The sequence below is a fragment of the Lontra canadensis genome, unplaced genomic scaffold (assembly GCF_010015895.1).
Source record: "Lontra canadensis isolate GAN:19392208 unplaced genomic scaffold, GSC_riverotter_1.0 scaffold50, whole genome shotgun sequence".
Taxonomy (NCBI): Eukaryota; Metazoa; Chordata; class Mammalia; order Carnivora; family Mustelidae; genus Lontra; species Lontra canadensis.
In genome coordinates, this window is record NW_022631044.1 from 7066509 (window position 1) to 7081953 (window position 15445).

Consider the following 15445-nt stretch of genomic DNA (forward strand, 5'->3'; position numbering starts at 1 on the left):
ATTACAAAATTTCTTCCAGGAAAGCCAATGCCTATGATACCCTTGAGATATCCTTATTGCTGAGACTTTCCCAGGCTGGTATTAGCTCCACACAGAAACATTTGGATTTGATTTTTTGCCCGTTTGCATCTCCCCTGCACACCAGAGTCCCATGCAACCAGGGCTACAAGTGAGGTGACCATTTTTGATCAAACTGGGACACACTCACAGAAGGCCTGATGAAGCAAGCCCTTTCCCTGAAGCCTAGTGACTGCTCCCACATTTGAGAAAACCCAGCTTTCCAGGGTTGGGTGGCTGGTTTTCTCTGCCCTTTGAGCCAGCCACATCGTGTTTAGACAATCTGGCCCTTTAGGGGTCCTTCTGCCTCCCACAGCCAAGATAAACTCGAGATTTCGGGAAGTCCAGCAAGACACCACAAGTGGGGGTAGATGGTGTGTTCGGTTTGGGTATGTGGGTTTGGTTTTTGTTTTTGTTTTAATTAACTCTGGGTTACCTCCCTCTAAACAGACAGCTACAGACAGTTCTTCTAATTCCTCCCAGAAGAGGGAACAACCTACTCGGACAATCTCTTCTCCCACATCCTGTGAGCACAGGAGGATTTATACTCTGGGCCACCTCCACGACTCATACCCCACGGACCACTGTCACCTTGAACAGGTGAGCAACCCTCTGGTTCCTCCGAGAGCACGGAGTGGGCAGCTGCTGATTCTGGGACAGCCCCCTTCCCCTTCCATGTGGCCCAAAGCTCACGGCCAGGCATCCTCTGTTCTCCATATTGACAGTGGTGGTGGCAGCTCATGCCTACTTAGCTTTCTGTGTGCGAGACCCCATGCTAAACCTTTCCTGTGCTTAAGCTTGTCGAATGCTTACAAATGACCCCACAAGGCACGTCCTCGGCATCCCCAGTTTATAGAGGAGAAGGCTGAGGGCTTAGAGAGAGTCCTTGATAGAACAGGTTACAGATGCAAGCATGTGCTTACCCAGCATGCTGCGCTGCCCCCCGAGTTCCTCTGTGCAAAGGGCTTCCTGGCTTGGTGTGAAAGCCCAGAGCCAGGATCAGGACTAAAGAATGCTGTCTGCTTGGCTCGGGCACCCTGGCATCGCAGGCTGCAGGCCCAGGCTTGCTTGGGGAGATGTAGCTGGAGTCTGGAATTCAGTAACTCAACAAATATTTACCAGGCGGCTGTTCTGCAGAGCAGGTTCCCAAACTGTGGGACATGGACTGGTGCCCGTGGAGGGTGATGTGGCCACCAGTCTGCTCTGAGAAGGAAAAAAGGAACACAGGGCAGTGAAGGGTTTTGGTTTTGTTTTGTTTTCAACATAAAGCTAGATTGATAGAAACCTAAAAAAAAAAAAAATCTTACTGTGTGCTTCCTAATATTTTGGCATTAAAATACTCTTTTTAAAAATCACTTTATGGTACCTATAGTTGGGAATTGACCTTTTGACTCCTTACTTTGCAAAATAATTAGCAAAGCCTGTTCTGCTCCCAGGATTTGTTTTGATCTATATAAGATTATGGTTTTCCAAAGTCTGTGGAACTCTGTCAAGAATCTAATAGGAATTTGGCAGTATGCGAGACATGGTCCCTGCCCTCAAGGAGCGCACAGTCTGGTGAGAGTGATGGACAAATTTAGTTAGCAGGTGATAAATCCTGTGACAGTATTAGATTGATGATGACGGAGACAGGTGTGAGCCATACCTGTGTGATAGAGAATCTGAGGCTTAGATACGTGCTAATAAATTCCAAAGTCCGAATTTTACTCTAATGGCTTCCCTCAGAGCCGTGTTCCTCACCCCTTAAGAAGACTTCATCCACAGAGGACATCAAGTGGATTGATAACTACAGATTCAGTGCCTGCCCCCATGGACAGGGCCTCCCTGACGCCAGAGTAGGACTCACTGCGGAGAGGACTTTGTAGCCCCTGGGAGAATTCGAGGCAGGGAGGGGTGAGGCTCTGGGTCTGGCCTACCCCAGCTCACATTCCAGCCTGCCCCTCACCACCTGTGAGACCCTGGCCACATGCAGACTCCAGGCAGTCAGCCTCCCGATCTGCACTCCTGTAGCTTCCCAGCCAGATGACAAGAGACCCCATACCCTAGCTCCTCGTATCCATTTTTGCTTTTCTGAACATGACCCACAGTGCAAAATGCATTTCATGTTGTGACCCAGTAGGCAGCTCTCACAGACAGACAGAGACCCACAGAGGCCACCCTTGTAACAGGGAGTGTGCTCCTGTCCTTCTCTGTTCCCCCTGGGAGAAAAGCTGGTCTTGCAAAAGAGAACACGCTGTACAGACACAGGTGCTAATCTAAGCTGTTAGAAATCAGGAGGGCTGTCACCGTCACCTTAGAGAGAGGGGCTCAGGGAGGCCTTTCACATTCTGCTTCTCCCTCTTGGTGTGTTCAGCTTCCAAAAATTCAAAGTCCCTTTTTACGAGTCCCCTCGTGTATGGTAGTACCTTGGCAAAAGGAAAAAATTTCTGACCCAGGAGTGGACGGCGAGTCACAACTTGCAGGACCTTCGACCTAGGAGATGTTCATTCATTCCAGGTTGGGTCCGATCTTTGTGTCAAGAAATGCCTTCGTCAAGGCCAGAGGTACACAGTGGAGGATTTGGGGGGTTGTTTTTGCCGCTGCTATAAAAGTGTCTCCTTTCACCCGGGGCAGCCGATGCCGAGGCCCTACCGGCAGGTGAGCTTCCCTGACGACGACGAGGAGATTGTGCGCATCAACCCGAGGGAGAAGATCTGGCTGACGGGCTACGAGGACTACCGGCACGCGCCCGTGAGGGGCAAGTCCCCGGACACGTCGGAGGACGCCGACTCGTACGTGCGCTTCGCCAAGGGCGAGGTCCCCAAGCACGACTACAATTACCCGTACGTGGACTCCTCGGACTTCGGGCTCGGCGAAGACCCCAAAGGGCGCGGGGGCGGCGTGATCAAGACCCAGCCGTCCCGGGGCAAGTCCCGGCGGCGGAAGGAGGACGGCGAGCGCTCCCGGTGCGAGTACTGCAGGGACATGTTCAACCACGAGGAGAACCGGAGGGGCCACTGTCAGGACGCGCCCGACTCCGTGAGAACTTGCATCCGCCGCGTGAGCTGTATGTGGTGTGCGGACAGCATGCTCTATCACTGTATGTCGGACCCCGAGGGAGACTATACAGACCCGTGCTCGTGCGATACTAGTGACGAGAAGTTTTGCCTCCGGTGGATGGCTCTTATTGCCTTGTCTTTCCTGGCCCCCTGTATGTGCTGTTATCTGCCCCTTCGGGCCTGCTACCACTGCGGAGTGATGTGCAGGTGCTGCGGGGGGAAGCACAAAGCGGCCGTGTGACTCAGTTTCCCTCCTTCCCCTAGTCCTCCTCCTCCTCTTCCTCCTCCTCCCACAGCCACAAGGAAACTTGTGTCCGACATACTCTCACCTTCTTCCCTGCTCCCTGGTACCTTGAGGCGCTATTCCAGCCTGGGGAGCCCGCCTGGTGGACTCTGCACTTTCCCCCGCCCCCCCCCCCCCCCCCCCCTCTGCATCAGACACACACGCACGCACACAGTGTTGGAAGGAAAGGAACCTCCGCACAGACACTCGTGTATTATTAACGATCTGTAATCAATCTGTCTTATACATGCGTTGATTTCATGTCTTTCCTACCCACCTCTTCCAGTGCAAAGGCGCCTGTAGTCGGACTGCTGGTTTGGGGTGGGGTTTGTAGTTGGTTTTTCCAGCCACTCCTTTCTCTTGGTTCAGCTTGCCGGTTGCTAAGGAGCATTGGGTTCCTGCAGATAGGTAATGTCAGAGTGATGAAACCCCACCAGAAGTATTTTAACCTGCAGTTGGATTATGTATAGGAGGTGAGCTAATTAACAAACGTCTCCCACAAAACAAGATCGCTTTAACTTTTTGGAAAGCCAAATTTCCCAAGGAAGCTGCAGTTTCTATCTGGAGCGCATCCTCATTCTCTGCCCTCCCCCAGAAATCTGTCAATCATTTACTGATGCAAATTCATCCATGAAATGACTGAGAATTGAGCCTTAACTTGAGATTAACTTGTGTGAATCAGGAAAATTCCTTAAACCGCATTGCATCCTCATGGACCACGCCTAGAAAGGGGGGATTTCAGGTCTCTGAGAGCCTCCCCTGTAACCCCTTAAATAGAACTTTCTTAAAATTGTGTCCCCACCACTTCTAAAAATTTAGCAATATTAGAAGACAACACTAAGAAATTGTGCTCATTGTTTTGCAAATGAAATAGTTGAGTCATACACATACACACACCCGTGTTCTCCAAAGAGTTCCAGTTGAGAAACACCGAGGTTGTGGTAAATAAAATCAAAGGAGCTTCCTCCCATATCCCCTATTTTGGGGGAGGGGTGCATTTTAAATGTCCTAAATCTGAAGAGTGGTGGGTTGCATTTTGTTCATAGGTTTCTGTTTTTGTTTTTGTTCTAAACTGAAATTCACATCACCAAATTCTTCGTTTATACTTGGGGGGATTAAAAAAAAACAAGGCCATATGTAAAAACCCTTCCAATGCCTAAGTGTCTTTCTCCTACATCTTCAATCCCAGACTTGCCAGTTTGGGTGCACAGATGGTTAGGTCAGCAGTCTGGGTCTATCTGTCGCCTTGCCATGTAGGAGGCTTCTAATTAGCTGGAAAAAAGTATTTTTCTAATATATTGCAAGGAGTAGCCAAATCTCATTGCAGAAAGAAGAAAAGCAAAGAGTGGTACCTAGCATAGTACAATCAGAACGTCACGGAGACCGTAGGGGACAGGCTTGTCAAGGCTGGCTCTTCTTCCCTCCATGATCTTCCTGTGCTAATTGCCAGCTGAGGGCATGGCCTGCTCTCTGTATCTCCACTCCCCCCACCCATCCCTTCTCTTTTGCACACAGGACAGCTAGTCTTCAAGGAAAGGGACTTTTTTCCAGTCTGCCAATCGTATTGGGAAAGTGCTAGCCATGCTTCCCTTCTTGGAATGTTTTCAGCTCATCCGAGCGCCCATCACATTTCTTTAGTCAGATCATCGGTGTAAATACTCCGTGTGCTTATGAGTTAGTTGGTAGATGTTTTCATTTGTTGGGAGTGACTGGTTTGGGCCTTCTGGCTTGGAAAGGAGCAGAGAGCTGTCAGTCTGGTGATGGAAGAAAAGAGAACTGTTTCCCAGCCTGGAGAACATGTAGAAAACCTCCAGCCAGCCTCCAGACCCTGTCAAGAGACCAGCCCCCGCCCCCAGCCCCCCCTTCCTGAGGCATTTCCTCAGGGCCTTTCTCAAGGTCTCTCCTCTCTACAAAGCACAACACTAATGTAGGTTTGTTAGACCTCAGTTCAAGTGCCCCTATTTATTTCACTAGGAACACACACATCCTGGCACATTTTGTTTGTAGTCCCTGTTTAGTTGTTACTGACCCCTTGTCCTTTTCCACCCTTTGAAGAGTTATGCTGGTGAATCTTACTCCGCCTATACGTTTTGGTCTGTGAAGGCAGCGAGTGGTTAAGGGCACAAGGACAGCCATGGGGACATTGATGTAAATACGTCTCTCTCTCTAATTGCCACACTGCAGCTGAACAGTGTGTAGTATTTTCCCAGTCAGCTTTGCCATACTGACGTCAATCATTCGAGAGAAATTATTCAGATTTTATTTTTGTATCTGTGGTAACAAAACATTAACCAAAAGATTTGTTTGGAAGCTTCCTCTAACCACCCCCCACCCCCAAGCTATTTGCTCACATTAACAAATTAAAGTGCCTGAAGCATAATTCATTCTTTACCTGTATACTAAAAACCCTGTTGTATTGATTTTTTTATAATAAGCCTTTTTACCTCTGTGTAAAAAATATATATACAAGTGTATGATGTACATTTTAGTTCTTAACTTTTTTTTATGGTTTCTAATATGTATGACCAATGTAGTCATTGCTTTAAAATGTACCATGTAAATATAAACACATCCTAAAGATCATTGACTTTGGGCTATTTGTCTGACAGGAGATTGGGGGGTGCGGTTGAGCCTCAGCACATGCTAGAGTTCTCGCAGAGGATGGGAAGGGGCTTCTTTTGGAGCAGGACGCATGGACACTGGTCTGTTTTTGTGAGGCCCTTCCCGGCTGTGGTTATGTCATATTCCCGAGGGGAGACTGCAGCTCCTTGGGCTTGGATGCTTCAAGCGAAAGGAATGCTGTATGTCACAGCCCCGGGAACACCCCCCCCCCCCGTCCTAGGCCTGGCTTCCCCCACGCGTGCTCCTCAGAGGGAACAGCTGTACTTCCTCCGAGTTGTTTTCCACCAATTCCTGTTGAACTTCGGGTGGGTGGGTTTGTGTGGAGTTTGGGAGATAGTTTCTCGCAGAAAACAATTGTTAACACTGTAAGACCCTTGGTCTCCTCAGAGTGGTTCTCTTTCAGTGACATTTGGCCCACTTTCCCTTCCAAATGGGCTCTTTGGATGCTCAAAAGTTACAGTGGCAATCCCCAGGAGGAAGGTGTGGGGTCTTGAAAGGGTCACAGAGGAAAGCTTCAGGTCCTCTCCAGAGAACCTGGAGAGGGGTTTATGTCCTTAAAAAGACATGGAGAGGGGCCCTCTTAGTTTTAACTCTTACAAGCCACTGGCAAAGGTGAAAAACAACAGACGATGCTGGAAGTTGGAAAGCCCTTGGAGAGAAACAAGCCATAAAGATTAGTAACTAAGAGATGACCAGAGAACATGAAAGCTGTTCAGAGTAACGGGGCCATAACGATTATAGTGGGGTGGAGAGCCAACATGGAAGAAGTGAAGACATCCAGTGGAAAACATGTTTTCAAGAAATTTGATGAGCCCTGGTCCTTTCCTGGACTTGCTGTCATACCTCTGCTCACCTCCCTTTTGGGGCTTGAGAAGGGGTCACTGATCAAGAGCCTTGCTCTGTCTTCCGTGCTCTCTTGGGCCCATCAGGCTGCCTCAGGATTAGCTGGTCATCTGGTGCCCTATGTGCTCAGCCAGGAGCAGGGCGTGCTGTACACATCATCTCCTTTAAACCTCCACTGAGAAGAGGGTTCATTTCCACTCAGGTGAGAAAGCAGGAAAATAAAGTCCATTAATTCACAATTCCATGTCTCTGCCATTACTAGCCTATTAATCCTTGGGCAAGTGACTTCACCTCTTGGAGCTTTGTTTTTTTTTCAGGTAGAGGAAATACCCCCCTGTTCTCGGCACATCGGGAAGGTCAAAGGCTCTGCTGTAGTTACAGTGCAGAACACAGGAGGTGCTTTGAAATGCTAGCCCTGTCCTCAGTTCCTCCTCTGTTCCGGAACCATCAGGATCTGGCGAGGACAACCACTTGAAGCACAGGAAGCTGAAGAGCTTGCGGCTATTTTGTGAGTATTCAGACCTACTACGTTGAGATTTCTTTTTCTTAACCTCTCTGCAGTTCTAAATTTACTTTTGATTCCTTGCTGGCCCAAGGGCTAGCCGCAGAAGTGTACTAGGCTGGCCAGATTCCTCGGGGGCCAACCCGTGCAGCTTGCCAGAAGGTTCGGGGCCTCTGAGTGGTTCTGCCAAGAAGGCCAGATCTGGCTCCGAGTATTTGACCAGGACGGGAACACGTGGTCTTGCAGAGTGCTACTACCTTAAACCTTCCAGCTCTTTGGTGGCCTTGACCCCTGCAAATCAGTGCACTCCTCTCCGGGGCCTTAGGTTCTCAGATGTAGGCCTACCCCTGTATCTCCCAACAGTGGGCACCACCGTACCCCCTGGAAAAGCAGGACATCTTCTCAGGGGAAAAATTGTTGAAAGAATTCTGTTTTACAGGGACTTCTCGGATAGTGTGTTCTTCTAATGTGGCTTTTGAGCAGGCAACCCCTCCATGTGAATGAGGGGCCAGAGCTAGCAGAAGCATGCCAGCTGCTTGCAGGCATTCTTACTGTAGGTGCCTCGGGCTTTCTGATTTGTGGAGTGAGATGGTTAGAAATGCCCCACTTTGTCTAGGCCTGAGCCAGATGTGTGCAATGAAGGGAGATGGCCCTGGTGACATATGGCGTGACCAGACCTTAGTTGTCACCTAGCAAATCAGGGCCCACCAATCTTCTCAGCTAGTGGTCTCCTCAGGGCAAGCTGGCCACCTAAAGGGCAGTGTTGGGTGGGGTGGGGGTAGGGCAGGGACAGAGTGAGTAGCGGGAAGTATGCTCTCGATTTACTGATGAGTAATAAAACCAGTTTTAGGATAGTCATGCCTCATCCTCTTCTCCCAGTTCTTCTGTCTCTTCTCTCATTTTCCAAAATGAAAAATTGAAGAGGGCTGCTCTGATTATAGAAGTAATATACACAGTCATTATAAAAATGTCATATACAACAAAAATATAAAAATGGGAATCTCCTTGTGTTAGGTTGCCAGGGCTCCCATAACAAAGTATAGACTGCGTGTCTTAAACAATAGAAATGTGTTGTCTCAGTTACAGAGGCTAGAAGTCCAAACACAAGATGTAAGGGAAAAATCTGTTCCAGGCTTTTTACATGGGCTTACAAATGGCCATCTTCTCCCTACGTCTGATGTTGCCTATTATCTTTCCTCTGTATGTGTCTGTGTCCAAATTTCCCCTTTTTATAAGGGTACCAGCTATACTGGATTAAAGGCCCACCCTAATGACCAATTTAATTACCTCTGTAAAAACTGTTCTCCAAATAAGATCAAATTCTGAGGTACCACGGGCTAGAACTCCATTATTCATTGGGGGGTGGGGGGACCCATAACACTCTCCTGTCCCACCAAACACACAGTGCTTACTGTGTGTTTTTCTGGACTTTTCTATGCATTTATACATAGATGTGTGTGAGTATACATTGTTTTTACTTAAAAATATGTCCTCAGACACTCTTTCAATTGGAAATCTTTGTCCATTTATGTATTGATACGTATGTGCTCATTGCCATTTTGTTTCTTCCTTTGTGTGCTTTCTGGCTTTCTTCCTTTGTGATTTGTTGATTTTCTGTAGTGGTATACTTCTATTCCTTTCCCTTTTTTGTATCTACTGTATTTTGCTTTGTAGTTACCAAGAAGCTTACAAAGGACAACTTAAAAGAACAGTCAATTTTAAGTTGGTAACAAGTTTGAATTCACCCTGAAACTCTATGTTTTTATTCCTCCCACTATACTTTGTTTTTAATACCACATTTTACATCTTTTTATCTTGTGTAGCCTTTAATTATTATAGTTATTTTTAATACTTTTGCTTTATCCTTTGTACTAGATTCATAAAGTGATTAATCCACCAGCTTTACAACAGTATTCTAAATTTTACTATATATTTACCTTTATCGATGAGAGTCATACTTTCATATGTTTTCCTATCACTAATTGGCACCCTTTCCTTTCAGCTTAAAGACATCCCTTTAGGGACACCTGGCTCAGTTGGAAGAACACGTGACTCAGATGGATTTGAGCCCCACACTGGGTGTAGAGATTACTAAAAAACATTAAAAAAAAAAAAGGTATCCATTTAACATTTCTGGTAAGGCCTGTTGAGTGGTGATGAACTTCTTTAGCTTTTGCTTATCTGGAAATTTCTTTATTTCTCCTTTGGTTCTGAATAACCACCTTGCTGGGTAGAGAATTCTTGGTTGGAAGTTTTTTTCTTCTAGTACTTTGAATGTATCATGCCAATCCCTTCTGGCTAGCAAATTTCTGTTGAAAAATCTGCTCATATTTTTATGAGGGTTCCCTTGTATGTAACAAGTTGTTTTTCTCTTGCTGCTTTAAAGATTCCTTGTCTTTAATTTTTGATATTTTAATTATAATGTTTCTCTACAGACCCATCTATATGCTGTCTGTAAGAGAATCTCTTCAGATGTAAGGACACAAAGATGGAAAGTGAAAGGATGGAAAAATACATTCTATGCTAAGGAAACCAAAGGAGAGCTGTATAACTATACTTATGTCAGACAAAACAGACTTGAAATAGACTACAATAAGAGACAAAGAAGGGCATTACATAATGCTAAAGGAATTAGTCCAACAGAGGATATTTGTAAATTTGTCATTTGTAAATATTTGTGTACCTGACATAGAAGCACTTAAATATATAAAGCAAATATTAGCAGACCTTAAGGAAGAAATAAGCAGCAACAGAATAATAGTGTGGGGCTTTTTAAAAAAATATTTTATTTTTTTATTTGACAAAGAGAGAGAGAGAGCACAAGTAGGCAGAGAGGCAGGCAGGGGCGGGGGTGGGGGGAAGCAGGTTCCCTGCTGAGCAGAGAGCCTGATGCAGGGCTCCATTCCAGGACCCTGAGACCATGACCTGAGCCGAAAGCAGAGGCTTAACCCACTGAGCCACACAGGCGCCCCTAATGTGGGGCTTTAATAGCCCACTTTCATCAGTGGATAATTCACCCAGACAGAAAATCAATATGGAAACAGTAGCCTTAAATGACACATTATGCCAAATGCACCTAACAGATATATATATAGAACATTCCATCCAAAACAACAGAATACACCTTATTCTCAAGTGCACAGAACATTCTCTAGGATAATCATGTTAGGATAATCATTAAGCCCAGAACAGAGCTTAATAAATTTCAGAACAGTGAAATCTTATCACAGTCATATTTTCTAATCAGTGGCATGAAACTGGAAATCAATGACAAGAAGAAAACTGGAAAATTCACAAAAATGTGGAGATTTAAAAACATGCTATGGAACAACCAGAGTCAAAAAAAAAAAAAGAGAGAAAGAAATTAAAAAATACCTTGAGAGAAATGAAAATGGAAACACAACATGCCAAAGCTACTAAGACTGAATCAGGAAGAAACAGAAAACATGAATAGACTGATTACTAGCAAAGAGACTGAATCAGTAATCACAAACCTACCAACAAACAAAAGTCCAGGACCAGAGACAGCCTCACTGGTGACTTCTACCAAAATTTAAAGAATACATACCAATCCTTCTCAAACTCTTCCAAAGAATGGAAGAGAAGGGAACACCTCCAAACTCATTTTATGAGCTTGATACAAAAACCCAACAAGGTCAGCACAAGAAAAGAAAATTATAGGACAGTATCCTTGGTGAATACAGATGCAAAAATTTTCAACAAAATATAATAAACTAAATTCAGCAAAACATTAGCTCATTAACTGTGATAAAGTGGAATTTATTCCAGGTATGTAAGGGTGGCTCAGTATCCAGAAATCAATCAACAGGACATACCACATTAGCAACATGAAGGATAAAAATCATATGATCATCTCAGTAGATGCAGAAAAAGCATTTGACAAAATTCAACATCCATTTACAAAACGAAAAGCAATCTACTGAATGGAAGGAAATATTTATGAATCATATCTGATAAAGGGTCCTTTTAGTTCCTTCTTTAGCAAGTTCCATTGAGGCCATATCCTGTTCTTTAAGAGAAGGGAGAAAGAGATTGGGGCAGGGGAAAGAGGTAGAAAGAGGGACTCTTAAGCAGGTTCCATGCCCAACATGGAGCCTGACTCGGGGCTCAGTCCCATGACCCCAAGATCCTGACCTGAGCTGAAATCAAGAATTGGACCCTAACCTGAGCCAGCCAGGCGCCCCAAGGCCATATCTTCTTGCATCTTCCCAAAGACACAGGGTAGCAGTTGTCTAAGATTAGCATCTGTTTCTTACAGAACATAATGTTCAGAGAGAGGCGCTGCCCCGAGTCTTGAGGGCGGGTCTCCTCTCCTTTAGGTTCTCTCTTTTCATTGCCTTGTTGGTATTCACATGGAGAGCCCTCTCTCCGGGCTCAGCCCTGGCCATCAGACGCAGTAAATGCAGCATCCTTAGCCTCCCCCTTGGGTGCTGGAAGCTTTCTCTGTGAATCACAGTCCACTTAGCTCAGCTGTCCGTGCCTGCTGAGCATTCCCTGGGATATTTCTGAACCAGCCGATGTAGTTTCTTCCGCTCTGCTCTTGGGTTCTCTGATGAGGCTGGGGAATCCAGGATAGCTTGCAGACCTTTGAGCAGCCCCTCCCAGCCCCCTTCCCTTCTCTCCCCACGGAGGACACTTCTTGCAAGTCAACGACTAGCAAGTCAACATCGGGAAGATGCATGCCTTTAGCCATTCTTCTTTCACCATGTTGCATGCTGGAATTTACAGTCACTGTTGCTTTGGAGAAAGGCAGAGGAGGGGGAGGAAACTAGGCTGTGTCTTTCTGCCTGCCCAGGTGGAAGATCGTCACTGACAAAGGGACTGAGTGAAACAAAACTATTTCTTCCCCTTCCGGGGCCTGGCTGCCCCATTCTGGTTCAGAGTGGCCAACACAAACGGTGTGAAATCCAAGACTGTTCTTCTGAACGCATCCCAGTGGACAATGTGGTTAGTGAGAATTCTGCCTGGATTTTGGCTCACGGCCCCAGTGTGGTCAGAAGGCTGTTGCCCATTTTCACGTTTGTGTGGCATTTCTGGGAGTCATGGGGGATGCTGCAAGAGGGTATCAGGTGTGTCTGGTCTGCTTCTGCACTCACCTGGGGGCCTTTAGCATTCACATCTGTGGCCTGATGCAAAAACCATCCCACGTTTCTCCTTTTTTTGTCAAGCCTGGGTAATAACTACCTCTGTCTCATGCTTGCCATGCTCCATTAGTAACTATGGTTGCCTTTTGAGTGTCTTCCAAAAAAGCCTTCCCCGGCCAAGGGAGAGAAAATGGATCATGTCTGCCCAGCTCTGAAAGCTGACATTGTAGGCCATCACAAAACCATCCTGTGCCGTGTGCAGCGAAGGAGAAAGGGCAAGAAAAAGAAACACACGGGACCCCAGGCTGCGGTCCCGTTCTGAGTCTACCTTCTGGGGCCAGGAAGTTGTGGTAGGGCTCCTGTGTGCTGCTTTTGAATGAACGTCTTTGCCTCCTTGCTGGCTCGATGTGACAAGCAGAAGTCACTTTGAAGATGCCTCCACCCGACAGAGCCCAGATATTTACATAGTGGCCTTTCATTCTGTGAACAGAGTGTGTGCCTCTGCAAATATTTTCGGCCTCTCTGCATGCCGGTGGGCCCCTAAGTGCCATTCACCAGCGTTTCAGTTTGTCTTGCAGGCAGCAAGCCTGGGAGGGAGGCCTGACTCAGAGCGCCAGGGGCCTGGCTGTCAGCCGCCGCCACCTCCTACTGCTGCAGACCCGGACGGGAAGGAAGCAGTGGGTTTTACAGCTGGTGTTTTGGGTTTAGAAAAAAAAAGAGAGAGAGAGAGGAGAATTTTTTAAAAACTACCTCGCACATGTAAAAGGACACTAAACATCAGTATATATGCGGTATTTGGGGATGAGAGAAATTGCAGGTTTTGTATGATTCATCGTTCCTCTTGCTGACAGTGAAGGAGGTTTGTGCTCGGCCTCTGGTATCGGGGAGCTTGGAAGAGCAGGAAGGCTCAGGTACGTTGCCCCTTCCTCAGAAGGATGGTCGTGTCTGGGTTCTGTGAAGGCAGCGTGGCATTTGCTTCCATCTCCTCTCCTAGGACTTTGCACAGAGATTCTCATTTTCCCATCAAAAACTGGGTCGGTGGCTTCATGGGTACAGGGGACCAGGGCGTGGAGAGAGGAGGAAGCCATACTTCCCTGAGTCTGACTTGAGCCTAGAAATATGCAGTGACCGATCTAGATGGGAGGGTCCCACTCAGGGCTTCGTCCCAGCAGGTGCGTCCGGCTCCCTGGAGGTGGGGTGAGCCAGCAGCCCAGAACACACAGTCTTTCTAGGATTAGGCTTTTACAAGTTCCCAAAACATGGAGTGCTGCTTCTAGGCTGACACATACCTTGGCAGGGGTAATGGGGCTTCTGCCCGGAGCTGGGAGTCCCTGGGGTCAGACTGACCTCCAGGCTGCAGCTGGGCCTGGAGAAGAGGCCGCGTGGTAGGTGGGGCTGCCTCTCGTGCCAGATGCACTCCCCAGGCAGCACCGGGGCCACAAGAAGCAGGCTGACCCAGGGACCAAGTGCACAGTTAGGGCAGACAGGGAGATTCTAGCGGCCATCACCCAGACTGCTGGCTGGCCTGCCCCAGGCTCCCCACGCCCCATCCACACGTTCCCTGTGGGGCGGGCATATTGCAAGTTCCACAGTCTCCGCGTGAAAGAGCAGCACTGGACCTCTGAAACACAAAGCTTCATTTTTCCAAAGCTGCATCAGACTCAAGTTTGGCAACACAGAGGCGGAGTCCAAAAATTGTAACAATTCTATCAAGTTGTTTCGTGACTTGGGAGGGAGGTTCAAGAGTATTTCCCTTATAATAAATTTACTAAGGTTAAGCTCTACATTTGTTGTGTGGAGTTTTCTGCACATGTGTTTGATTTTTCTTAATCATCTGATTGTCAAGTAAAAGTCCTCTGCAGATAAATGAGCAATTGAGTGACACCTAAAATCTAATATCGGTCCCCAAATCTGCTGTTCTTAACAATAGCCCCCATAGACCTGCGGTCATTGCCCTGTTTAACGCAGCCCATGTTCCCCTGACCCCAGCAGCCCCAGGACTTGGCAGAGACGTGTACTTCCCAGGACTGTCCGTGTGACCTCCCCTCCGCCACCACTCACACTGCCCTTGCAATTAGGTCTGGGCTCATGCCTCATTCTGGCCAGTGGGCTAGGAGTACAAGTGACGGACAGGGACGTTCAAGAGTCAGCGTGTTCTTCTCCTGTGTTCTACTTCCCTTCCTCTCCCCAGCACCGTACCCCACCCCCTGGGCTGTCATGGAGGCCACCCACTGTGGTGGTAAGCCACAAGACGAAAGCACACTGGGACACTGAGTCACTCCAGGGAGAACAGCTGACACCAGGAGTGGCCCAAATCAGGGAGTAAATGAGTAAGGACAAAATAAATCTTGGTATTAATCCAGTATAATTTGAGGTTTGTTTGTTACCACCAAAGGCGTCCTGACTGATACTAAGATAGCAGCAGCTTATATACAAAACATCAACCTCATGAGACAAAAAGTCAGCTTCACTCTAGTAAACGGAAGGCAAAAAGGTGACAAAAGGGCAGCCAGCACCCTCTAACCCAGGCCCAGAAGTGGCTTCAGGAGCTCCTCAAGCCTTCACTGGAACTAGAGAAGAGGCAGAGCTCTGTTAATCAGAGCATGGTGAGCCACAAGGGAGCGACGGAGGGAGTGGTGCAGATGACACAGAAGAGCACACTCCGGCCCCCTCCCACCATATTTACCGTGTTTCCTCAAGCACGCCACTCCAGCTTGGGATTTCAGCCCATGACTCCTTAAGTGAGCCAGGCCCGAAGGGGCTCCACCTGCCTGGGGCAACAGGCCCAACCCATGAGCCTTACATTTCTTGGCTGCCCCAAGTGGGAACCTCTGCTCTCCACAGTCTTATTTTCATTCAGAAACCTCCCTGGGGCCCCGGGGCTGATGCCTGTCACTATCAAACCTAAGGTTTATGTATGGGATGTCCCAAAGTCCAGAGCCTGATGGCTTCCTGGTTGCCATCTCCAGTACCCTGGAGATGACAGAAGTGTTGT

At 47.4% G+C, this 15445-nt stretch overlaps 1 protein-coding gene across 2 annotated transcripts in view; it reads left to right on the top strand.

Moving 5' to 3' along the window:
- SPRED2 (sprouty related EVH1 domain containing 2) overlaps positions 1-3517 on the top strand; it is a 112202-nt gene extending 108685 nt beyond the window's left edge. For both annotated transcript variants that reach the window (XM_032873767.1, XM_032873768.1), the window contains exons 5-6: positions 508-657; positions 2671-3517. In XM_032873767.1, coding sequence (XP_032729658.1) covers positions 508-657; positions 2671-3336 — 816 coding nt within the window. In that variant the 3' untranslated portion in view covers positions 3337-3517. The remainder of the gene's footprint in view (positions 1-507; positions 658-2670) is intronic.
- The last annotated feature ends 11928 nt before the right edge of the window (positions 3518-15445 follow it).